Here is a 12,832-nt window from a genome sequence, read left to right on the forward strand (position 1 = left end):
GTCTTTGAAGAAACTAGGGATTTTGAGAGGAATAGGTGCTGTGGGAATGCATTCTAGACATTGGGATAGTTGATGCAAAATCACTGGGAAATAGAGTCTCTCATATAAGGAACAATAAGGCCAGTTTGAGTAGAATGTGAAAAGGATAAAGGAGAATAGCATTTAATAAAGCTGGACAAAAGGATAGGTCAGGGTTGGCAAAAGATTAAAATACCAAACTGGTTCCTAAGGTTTGGATTCTATACACACACAAACTCTCTCTCTCTCTCTCTCTCTCTCTCTCTCTCTCTCTCTCTCTCTCTCTCTCTCTCTCTCTCTCTCTCTCTCTCACTCACACTCACACTCACATACTCAACACACACACTTCTGCTAAGATGGTCACAAGATGAAGAGGAGACAATGTGTCTATGTCTCATCCTGAATCAGTTCCTTTAAAACAGCAACTGTTTCATTTTTGCCTCTGAATTTTCACCCTGTAGGTATTATATACCTCACATATAGTAGGTGTGTAATGCATGTTTGTTGAATTAATGGAATTTTTAAAAAAGAAATCTTGAAGTTGGGAGAATAATTGACAAAGAAATTAGTTAGCACTTGTAAAATTGGCAAGCTGCTTCTCAGCAGAGATATTTCTTTTAATATTCAGAGCTCTGCATTAAATAGTTTGGATACAATGGAGGAATTGCATGTGAAACATGATGTTGGGTGCCATAACTATTGTTAATGAACATTCAAACAAAAAGTCACAGTTAATGAACAAAATGAGTGACAGGAAATCTTGCGAATCCCTTCATTTCCAAAACCATTAGCTAAGACCTAACTACATATTGCTATTATTAAAGCAGAGAGGTTGCCATGGAGTATTCACTGATTTTGACTCACCTGGAAGTCAACAGTAATTGTATTCAGATTTCACCAGGCATTTTCCCCAAGAATCATTCTTACTTTTGGAGAGCCAGTAGAGGTATACAAAAATAATTTGTAAACTATAAGATTTTTGGACACAGAACACATTTGCATCTGCTTCTTGTTAATTTTCAGCTATTCCCCATAAAGTATTTCTAGTTTGTACATTGTGCATCTAAGTTCACCTGCCTCTGAAATAATTGAATCCCAATAGTCACTTTGAGAAATAACAAGCCTTCTAAATTCAAAGGCATTTAGACTAATTGTCTGGAAATTGTTTCTTTTTTTAAAAATGCATTTGTGGTTTTTTTTCTCTTTCTACATTGTTACAGGAGGATACAGATCATAATTACTACATTTCCAGGATATATGGGCCATTGGACTCTGCCAGCCGGGATTTGTGGGTGAACATGGACCAAAAGGAAAAAGATAAAGTGAAGATTCATGGGATTTTATCCAATACCCATCGGCAAGCTGCAGTAAGATATTTATCATATGCTCATTCTTCCTCCTCCCCCCGAAATAACCTATTATTTTAATTGCTATAACTGTAGCATTTATTGAGAGAACTACTCAAGGAAAGTCAGCTTTAAAATTGCCTGTAGGCTTTTATGGAAAATAAAGAAATGAAGTTGTTTCAGATAACCTGAATTTATTTAGTTTTTTTCCCCTTATGAGATGCTACTGAAATAATGGAATACTTACCTCAACTCTGTGATTTATCTTAGGTGTTTTTAAATATTTCTTTAGCTAATAGACCTTTATTACATATTTTTAAAAATCTGTCTTCCGGGGCAGCTAGGTGGCACAGTGGATAGAGCACTGGCCCTGGATTCAGGAGGACCTGAGTTCAAATCCGGCCTCAGACACTTGGCACTTACTAGCTGTGTGACCCTGGGCAAGTCACTTAACCCCAATTGCCTCACCAAAAAAAAAAAATCTGTCTTCTTCTGAATCTATTGAAGTCATCCCTTCCATCATTTCCATATATACATGTTATGAATTCATACCCATAGAATAAAGTTGGATCAATTAAGGATATTCTTCTATTTGTGCATATCTAGTCCCAAAAATTTATTTCCTCTTCCCCTGAGCTATGCTGTTTATGATTTCTGTGATAGTTTATTATATCTAGGGTCACTTTCATAGAAAATCATCATATGAAGCATTGTTAGGATAAGAAAGTTAGGAATAGGGGGATTTTTTAAGGCCGTGCTGTCCTACCATGCAATTATACAGATTAGGAAACTGAGACCCAGAACTGCTAAAAACAAAACAAAACAACTTTTCCCTGTTTGCAGAGGTAATAAGGTGAAGTCAGATTTAGAAACCAGGTTCTCTAACTTCTCAAGCTAACTTAAAAAAAAATCGGGCAACATCAGTTGACCCCATGGACACAATTAGAACTCTGAACTTAAAGGCAAAAGGAGACATCATGTATGAGGCATATTTGAAACTTATACAGTAGCTGGTTACACATTTCTCAGTACATTTGTTAATTCTTTTATATGACAAATATTTAGCAAACGCTTATTTGTGTTTGATTTGCTGTATTAGACATTGATTTTCTTCTGGAGAACTTTACTATTTTCACTAAATACCCTTTGATTCATTGATTGCTAAATTATAAGAAACATGTATGCCTAAAAAATCTAAACAGCTTGACTATCACCTATATAATATGTAGCATGGATGTTTTAAGCCCTGCATAGGACATGGTGATTAATACTGGTTCCCAGTTTCCAAAATAGCAAAATGAGTCTTTAAAGGCTTCCCATTGTTACTTCTATCTTTAATCTAAAAAAATGATAGGAATATATCAGATTAAATGTAATTTAAGAGTCCCTAGTTCAATAAGAAATGCTAAACCTTAATTTTGCAATCAGCATTTTATTCATTCTTCATTTATGTCTATAGCTATAGATGTTCATGAGACTAGGTTCTAACAGCTGGGGGGAGCTAAAAATCCTTGATCATTTGCTAGACATTAAATATCAATAGTATTTTCTAAGGCTGAATGAAAACAAAGCTAGGTATCTTCTCTCTTGTGGGATCCATCTTTTTTTTTCCTCCCTTGGGCCAATAAACACATCACAAGATGACAAGTTCTGAAATAGTATACTGTGGGATTCAGGTCAGATTCTCAAAAAAAAAAAAAAAGAATGAATATTTGTAGATTAGACTAATGTATAGCAGGTGTTCTCACAGCATGTGTCAATTTGCCAGATCCCAGGAGTAAGAAAATGTCATCTTGCTAGTAGATGGGTGAATGGATGTGACAGAGTGGCCTTTTTCAGAGGATTTTTTAGTCCAGGGCAAGAACACTCTATTGGATATTTATAATCAGAGACAAAACTTCAGAAACACTAGCTTTTGATATCCAAAGAGTGTTTGGACAAGACTTTCCAGGGCCATCCCCACATAGGAATAGATGTTATCAAAGGGTTTATTTGTCCTTCCTGTAGCACCTCTGGGAAACTCCAAAGAAGACCTGTGTTGTAACCAACAGCTTAAATAACAGGGCTACCCACCACAGTAAACAGAGATAGAAGGTTATTCTTCCCATTGAGTAGCCCTTGAAATTCTTCCTGCTTGTTTTATTTTCTTTCACCTACCCTGGGAACACCTGCGGCTTACATTGCCATGTCTCCTGGAAGATGCCTCATGCATCATGATAACCCCTTGGCAGTGAGACAGCTTCCCAGACCATGTGTCTACATTTACTACTTTTAATTGCATGCAAATAACACCCACGTGAACTGTCCTTGGAGGATGATCTGGAAGGGCAGTAACTACAAACAGGCTGCTTTATGGGAAAACACAGACCATGGGCAGGAAAATATTCTATGATGTTATCCTGTAAATTCCACTTTTGTATTTCTTTTAGGTTTTACTCAACCAGTCTAAGGAACAGGATTTTTATTCAAAGAGCACCAACTGTTAATTATAAATGACTGGCTATGATTAAATAGAGAAAATTCTGCATGTACACACACATGTACAAGTAAATCATGTTTGCCTGGAGAGCACTGGATTCTTATATTTTAAATACTTTAGAAAGATTTTTTTTAAGTGAGGCAATTGGGGTTAAATGACTTGCCCGGGGTCACACAGCTAGTAAATGTCAAGTGTGTGAGGCCAGATTTGAACTCAGGTACTCCTGACTCCAGGGCCGGTGCTCTATCCGCTGCGCCACCTAGCTGCCCCTAGAAAGATTTTTAAAAGACATAAAACATCATGTTTTAAAATCCCAATAACATGTTTAATTGAAGCTAGAGTGCAGTAACTTACAGTTCTTTATACAGATAAATTCCTCCCTTACACTGAAAACAGACACCACAATTTCTCTGGTTCAGCGACTGAAATACTAATGTCTTCCTAGAGAAGTAATAATTGTTTTGTATGAAAACATGGATTTATTTTTCTTCCAAGTTCACTGTTTAGGTATCTTTCTATTTTTAGATTGCATTGTTATTTGAAAATGAAAATATGAGTCCACCATTCACCTACTGGACTTACTGTTCTGAGACCCACTGTTTATCAGGAAACAAATAAAGCCCTAGTATACTAGGGAGAAAGCATGACAAAGAAGCAATTTTTACAAGAAGTATCAGAACAGTTTCTGTAAAGATAATAATTATTGTCACCATTTACATGACACTTAATATTTCCCAAAGTAGTTTATAATAATTGGTATTAATTATGCTTCATAGCTCTGTGAAATGAGCCTTTTGTACTTCTCTCTCTCTCTCTCTCTATTCTTTTTTTAAGGGCAAATCAGCAAGGAAATCAAAAGGGGACTTGATCAAATTCACAAAGGAAATCAAGTTAATCAATATGAAACCTCATATTCTTAATTTTTATTAGGGGTAGACTTTTAGAAGCAGAACATCTCCCAGTTTATACAGATATGCAAGGTTTTTTGTATTTAGCTTCCTTACCTGTTTTCAAAGGGCCAAGGGACATGGTACAGATGTCATGCTGATATGGAAGATGACTGCGTCATTTCAATCCATGTTCTCTTTAGGGCCCTAAAATGATATAGACATTTGAGAAGAAAATTGGGCCAGGAAGCACTTTAATTCATGTGTATTTGGGATATGCTCTCCATCATCACTGTGACCTTGTATAAAGATGATTATAACCAGGACACAAACACACAAAATCATCCCCCTTCCTCTTCCCCTCCCTCTCTCTCTCTCTCTCTTTCATATGTATGTATGTGTATTGTCTGTGTGTGAGAGAATGAGAGTGTGTGCACATGAGAGTTTGTCTGCATACATAATTGTACATGTTTGTATATGTACACACATATATGTATGCACATACACATGTGTATGTGTACATATATTTATATGTATATATATTTCTCTCTAATTGTGTTGTTTCCATGTTCCTAGAGTTAAATGGAAGACTTGAACTAACTATATCATCCATATTAAAACTATGGTTCAAATGTAGTCTTGCCAATTTAATAAATGACTAAGGAGAGTAGGAGAATATCAGCTTCTGGAAGACAAGAACATTTAGCAAAATTTATCTTAATACCCCTAAAACCTCAAATAGGGTTTTATACTCAGTAGATAGTTTTAAATAGGCTTATTGAATGAATGTCAAGAAAAAAATACAAAATTAGAGATAGCAATAACTTAATTTTATTAAGATTGACCAGGGAGCATAAAATAAACCCCAGAATTTGCTTGGTCATATAGAACATTTTACATTTCCTCAGTTTGGAGCCTTCTACCTTTTTCTCGCTGACTATTCATCTGTCATAAATGGACAAAGGTTTATGTCCAGGGATTTTGCTGATCATATTTGAGCTTTTCACTTCTCATTTTCCGATCCTTTAGGTAAGAGAAATTGCTAAGAACAAATTATTTCAAAACTTTAAGAGATCTGTGATTTAACTAATCTGGGGGTTAACATAGCTCACACAACCTTTCTATTCAAAGTAGCTGTATCTCTACTATGACTACTACTACCACCACTACTAATAATAAGAATGAGTTTACATCTAACCTAGCAGTCACCACAGGTAGTTAAAATGGCCTTATGGCAAAACCACACTAGCCCTCTACGGGTCTACACCAATCTGTTTTCAATTCCACAGCCACTGTCACATCTTCCACTGGCATTGTTTTACAAAGCCTAGCATTACCTGGATATCAGAAAAATCCTATATATGAGAATTAGAAAGGAAATATGGTTGCATGTATATACATATATATATATATATATATTCATTTTCTCAATAGCTGACTTGAATAAATTCTATTTATTAATGCTTTTTCAGTTTCCTGACATCATCATTATATGGTGGTAATTCGGCTGGGTGGTACAGTGGATAGAGTGTCAGACCTGGAGTTAGGAAGAATGCAGCTGTGTGACTCTAGACAAGTGACTTAACCCTGTTTGCCTCAGTTTCCTCATTTGTGAAATGAGCAAGAGAAGGAAATGGCAAATCACTCCAATATCTTTACCAAGAAAACCCAAATGGGGTCACTAAGAGGTGAACATGACTGAAACAACTGAAAAAGAACACACACCTTTTAAAACAGCTTTTTCTTTTTACTCCCACATTACACTGCTGATTCATTTTGAACTTGAAGTCCCCTATGACTCCCAGATTATTTTCATAACAATGGTCTTCTATGTTTCTATTAACTAAATCTATCAAAAAAAAAGATACTGAATCTTTCTGAGCTAAGGATAGACATGGTCCTACCCATGCTTCAGGAGTATCAGTTACTCAACCACTACTTGCTTATTTATCATCCTGAATCATTTATTAAGATAGGCTCCTTGCAATGATCTTTTATTAAAAGGTCCTTGTTCTACATGTTGACAACTACTACCCCAGCATGAGGAATAGCAACATACCATTCTGCTTAAACATGAGCTATGGGAATTCGAGTGCAAGTTTTAATTATCCTCCTCCACCTAGATTAAAAAAAATATCTATTTCCTTACCTAATAACCTGATTTCCCCCCTTTCTAAAATAAAATTAGGGAAAATATAGAGTCCTGATAAAACGATGTGGTCTTATGCCCTTCCTCAGAACAGCTGATAATAGGAAAGAGAGTTGTTTCTTTTCTTTTTGAAGAGGTCATATGGGGGATGTTCTGTCTTCCCTGGAGTCATGGAACCTGGTAAAAATCATTTTAGATACACCATTATATGGATAACAAGAACATTGAAGATAATTTTTTTTTTTTTTTTTTTTTAGGCAATGGGGGTTAAGTGACTTGCCCAGAGTCACACAGCTAGTAAGTGTCAAGTGTCTGAGGCCGGATTTGAACTCAGGTACTCCTGAATCCAGGGCCGGTGCTTTAACCACTGCGCCATCTAGCTGCCCCATTGAAGATAATTTAAACTTGTTGGCCTCATCGAAAAGATGGGGAAACTGGGTCTGTACAAAGGTCAAAGGCTTTTAAGGAAGATGATCCCGTAGTAATCCATTTGAGAGTTAACCTCAGAAGCAAGAATGTTTGCCTTCTTCCTTAAAGCTAAACTAAGCCTCATCATCTTACCGCTATATGCTGTGTTTTAAACCTACCCCATTTTATTAAGTCCTAAGTATATGGATGATGACTGTATTCTGATCATATAGCAGCTGTATAGAAGCTACAAGGGGCCTACACGCTGAGTACAGAGCAAGTCACGTAGATGATTATCCAACTTTGTTGTTAAATATACACAGATTCTCTAAATTCAATTAGTAATGTGTTAGGGTTTGTTTTTTTTTTTTTTATGATAACCTTTCATTTTCTTAAAGACTGCTGATAAATGACCCCTCCACCTTCTCTTTGATAGTCCAAAGAATCACAATTACTCCAGCCTTTGATACTTGCTGCTATTTTCAAACCCATTTTCATTCTTCTCCTCTGAGTCCTCTCTGTGGGCCGATGAGGATTTACAACAAATCTAATTTTAGATAACATGACTGTGAGAAGTGTTCTCATCTGGAAGTTATTAAATGATATCAATTTTTACATGATTATTTTCCAAGGGAAAAATTCCTAACAAAATTTCACAAAATAAAAACAGCATGTGTTGTTCCTGAATAACTGATATAACAAGGAAAGAACATGTTATATTCTTATATAAAGTATTGGCTTTTAAAGGTTAAGAAGATTGTTTACTATTTTTTAGTTGAGATTAAGATTTATTGGGAGAGATTAATATATTAACATATTTTAGTGTATTTTCATATACCTTTATTAAATAAGTGCAATGGTGAATAGAGTAGTACTGACCCTCGAGTCAGGAAGATCTGAGTTAAAATGCAGAATAAAAACCTACTAGCTGTGTTATTCTGGGAAATTCATCGAACTTTTCTTAGTTTACTCATCTGAAAAATGAGGATACAAATAGCCTCTACTTCCCAGGGTTTTGTGAGGACCAAATGAGATAGTATATATAAAGTACCTTAAAAACTAAATGCAATAAAATTCAAGCTATGTGGATTTTTTTTTTAATTTCACATTTTTCAAGGTATTGATTTTTTTTTTTTTTGTGGGGCAATGAGGGTTAAGTGATAAGTGGTTTGCCCAGGGTCACACTGCTAGAAAGTGTCAAACGTCTGAGGTTGGATTTGAATTTAGGTCCCTCTGAATTCAGGACCAGTACTTCATCTACTGCGCCACTTAGCTACCCGCTATGGCATTGATTAAGAAGGAACAGTGTAACTGTAGGTAAATTAGTGAGTAATGTATGAATTATATTTTAAATTATCCCGTATCTGAACTGTAATACTACCTGAAAATCTACCATGAAAAGTTTATTATTTTGAGTTAAAGCAATACTATCTGCAACTGTTAAAAGATAATTAGCTTGAAAAAAAAAAGATTAAATAGCATTAAAAGTAAAGCACATTCAGCCATTATTCTTATTTTGCAAGTTAAGAGGAAATAGCAGTCAGCTAGGCACTGCCCTGGTTAGAATGTTGATTAGAAAGACCTGAGTTCAAATCCTATATCAGATGCTTTTATCCATGGGATACTTGGTAAATCATTTAACTTCTATCTTCTTCAGTTTCTGCAATGGTGAAATAAGGATAATAAAAGCGCCTACCTCACAGAGTTTTTGTGAGGATAAAAGCTAATATATGTAAAGAGTTTTTTCAAACCTTAAATAATAATATTAATTGTAGCTACTACTATTAGCAATCAGCTTTTTTTAAAAATCACAATAATGCTTTTAAATACATAATATCAAATACAGATGTTTGCATGGGAACCACTCATATTGAAATGCAATTTACATTTTTTTTGAAAGGCAATGGGGGTTAAGTGACTTGCCCAGGATCACACAGCTAGTAAGTATTAAGTGTCTGAGGCTGGCTTTGAACTTGGGTCCTCCTGAATCCAGGGCCAGTGCTTTATCCACTGCGTCACCTAGTTGCCCTACATTGTTTTAGAAAGTCATTCTCAAACCACCTGAAATCTTACCATGTATACTTCGTTGGGGCATAGGGGTTGTTCACCCCAGTCTACAAACCCTGTCTAACCAAAGGAAATCAAAAGGAAGTTAAAATAATAGAAGGTAAGGTATTAAGGCCAAGCATTAGAAGGACTTTTTGTGTAGGGTCCTGATGCAGAAGATCCCTACCAGTTACAGATTTTAAGAGGTGCACTTTGATATCACTTTAAAGCTTTATGATGAATAGATGTGATCATACTTAAGCTCTTTGGGAAAAAAGAGATTGGGCTTGAATTTACAGCAAGTGCATGTGAGATACTATGGTCACAACAATAACTTTTTCTTCCCTTTTTGAGTTATAGAATACTGGAGACAGCAAAGACCCAAGAAGTCTTCTAATCCAATCTCCTAAAGAGTAAAGCTGTGATTCATGACCAAATTGTGATCCTCAAGCACAATTCCCATGAACCAAAATACAATAATTTGCTTTCTAAGTAATGCATTTGAAGGGCTAGGTGGTACAGTGCATAGAGGATTGAGCTAGAGTCAAGAATATTTGAATCCTGACTCTGTCTCTGAAGCTTAATAACTATTTGCCCCTCGGTAATTTGGCTAGCTATAAAATGATGGGGATAGATTAAATGACTTCCAAGTTTCCTCCTATTCTATAACCTAGATGCAGCTCTTTTTTGGAGAGTCGAATTGACATGTAAAGAGTGACATAGTTTGTTTCACTCTTTGCCTCCCTCAAACAGACCAATGCCATGTTCATGACAATATTGTATGAATCCAACTAACCAAGTTGATTCTCAGAATTATATAGTGTTGCTATGGCTATTGGGTGACACTTGATGTTTCACCTTCCCAATAACTACAGCAAAACTAGAAATGTGACAAATCAAACAATTTGGCAATATTCCCCATACTCTAAAGTTTCATGCAATTTCCCATACTCTAAACTTTCAAGTCATAGGAGACTTCATCAAGTGATTGTGAAAATTACTCTTGTTTATATTCTTTCTGTGAAAAGCATCAGCTAGTAAATGCATAAACTTAATTAATACTGCAAGCAGATAGGAATGAACACTAAAGAGGCTGGTATTTCTCAGGAAATAAATTCAATGAGCACTACTTTTGTTTGAAAGCAGTGATAAATCCCCACCAACAAATTTGCATGTTGATTATCCCCTCCACCCTGAACATTTTGATCTTCTGTTTCCAACCACTGGCCCAATGGTGCATGTCCTGTCAAATTCCTCCCAGAGAGCAAAAAGTTAGTTAAGGCAGGAATAACATTATATGTTTTGTTATGCTGCACAGGAAAAAAAAAATTACCCTCACATATTGTTACTATCTCCTTTCTGGGACACACTTTGCACATTCTATGTTTAAAGGCAGGGTAAAGGCTGCCCGGCATTGGATAATTTCTTATTTAAACTATTTTTCTTGATAACCAGGTCCTAGAGTCAATTGTTTCTTTCCTTTTGGCAAACAAAAATCCTGATTACTGATGAATCAGGGTGAAGTGATAATCATTACAACAAATAGATGCTTTTGGGGCAGAGATGAAATGGTGGTTTAAAAATCACCCTTCTCTCCCCTCCCCTCCTCCCAAATAAAACAAAACCTCAAATCATTACCTTGGAATTGGAAATAACAGTAGGAATTATCTAGTATATCCCCTTGATCTTTACTATGAAAATGAGGCCAAAGAGAAGGGAAATTATTTGATTTTGACCCTTCAATTGTGTTTAAAATTCACACTTTGGCTTGACTCTGAAGAAGCTTTGCAATCTTTTAGCCAAAGGAAGGAAAGAAAAAGGGATTCATTAAGTGCCTGCTATATACTGAGCTCTTTACTAAACATTTTACAAATATCTCTCTTGATCTTTATGACACCCTGGTATTTATCAATTTTATGTGTTGCTTTAGTGAAAGACAAAACACACACACACACACACACACACACACACACACACACACACACACGTCTCCTGGCCAACTCTTTAAGGAAGAGGATGTTCTTGAGATAGCAGTGGGTCCTTGAAGAAGTAAAACATTTTTTGCTGGGCATTTATTTCTTTCCAGACTCTTACAGAAGCTAGAGTTTTGAGAACTTTTTTTTCATCCTTTAAGAACCCAGTATCTAATGTCTTCATATTGTTGTGCTTTTATAAAATTCCTTAACTAGTTTTCTCCTTTATGTACAGTTTTGCTCTAATAACAGTAGCCAATACCTTTACATTGTTGTAAGGTTTGCAGCACACATCTACAGAAGTTATATCATACAATTCTCACAACTATATAAGCTAGGTACAGTTATTATCTCCTTTTTACAAATGATGGAATTGAGGCTGATGCACCTTAAATAATTCCCCAGAATCACATAACCAATAAATTTCTTGGCTGAATTCAGGTCTTCATTTTGATGACAGCTTTCTTTCCAGTTCACCTAGCTGACTCAGATGTACAAATCATTTTTATTAAGTTTTTTTTTGATACCCTTTCTTTTTAGTGAGCACAGTGGAAAATGTTTTTTTTTTTGTTTCATTAGAAAACTCAAAAAAGGGATGATAAATCCTTGTTCAAAGTGGAGCTTTCATTAAACAGGAAAGAAAACCTAATTGAAAGTTGCTGTAATTCATGAATGATCAATTTCATGCCAAAGAAGTCATTAAAAAACTCAAATGGCTATAGAAACCAATCATTGGTTGAATACCAAAAAAGGCTAGATTCAATCTAAAAACCTATCATTCATATATATATATATATATATATATATATACAGAGATAGAGATAGAGAGATCTAAATATAGATCTCCCTATATATAATACATATGTATATGTATACATATGTAATATACATGTGTATATGTGTATGTATATATGCATATATGTATACACATATACATATATGAGAGGGACAGAGACAGATACATATACACAGATCTTTAGTAGCCATTTGGTTTTCACATTATAGCCATTGCTTTTGGTGGTTGCAATCTTTGTGACACTCATCCAAATCCTCCCACAAATTTTTCCTGTCAGCCTTGAAGAGAGGGAACGTACAGTATGCTAGAGATATTTCCCATGACATGAAAAGGATACAAGCTTACAACAGGTTGGACATTACTTAACCTTCATCTTTCCCGTGTGATTAATTCATGTTCTTTTTGTTTGTATGCAATTTAATATCCTTTACATAAATTCCTTTGCATAAATTCTGTTACAAAAATCTTAATTATTCAAGATCCCACTGCTACCTTCATCAAGAAGATCTTCTTCAAAGAGTTGGCCATGAGATATGTGTGTCTTCTTTCGTTCCCACCTAGGAAACTCATAAAATTGATAAAATACAAGGTTGTGTGAGAATCAAATGAGGTACTTCTAAAATGCTTAGCAAAGAGCTTGGTATATAGCAGGCAGGTTAATAATCCTTCTTTCTTTCCTTTCTTTGGCTAAAAGATTATAAAGCTGCTTCAGAGTCAAACCAAAGTCTGA

The 12,832-nt window shown here is 35.3% G+C and overlaps 1 protein-coding gene across 2 annotated transcripts in view; it reads left to right on the forward strand.

Moving 5' to 3' along the window:
- The window catches only part of PLXDC2 (plexin domain containing 2), a 501,202-nt gene that overhangs the window by 246,806 nt on the left and 241,564 nt on the right, over positions 1–12,832 (forward strand). For both annotated transcript variants that reach the window (XM_043966481.1, XM_043966482.1), the window contains exon 3: positions 1,239–1,385. In XM_043966481.1, the coding sequence (XP_043822416.1) occupies positions 1,239–1,385 (147 nt within the window). The remainder of the gene's footprint in view (positions 1–1,238; positions 1,386–12,832) is intronic.

Source organism: Dromiciops gliroides, chromosome 5, assembly GCF_019393635.1.
Source record: "Dromiciops gliroides isolate mDroGli1 chromosome 5, mDroGli1.pri, whole genome shotgun sequence".
Lineage (NCBI taxonomy): Eukaryota > Metazoa > Chordata > Mammalia > Microbiotheria > Microbiotheriidae > Dromiciops > Dromiciops gliroides.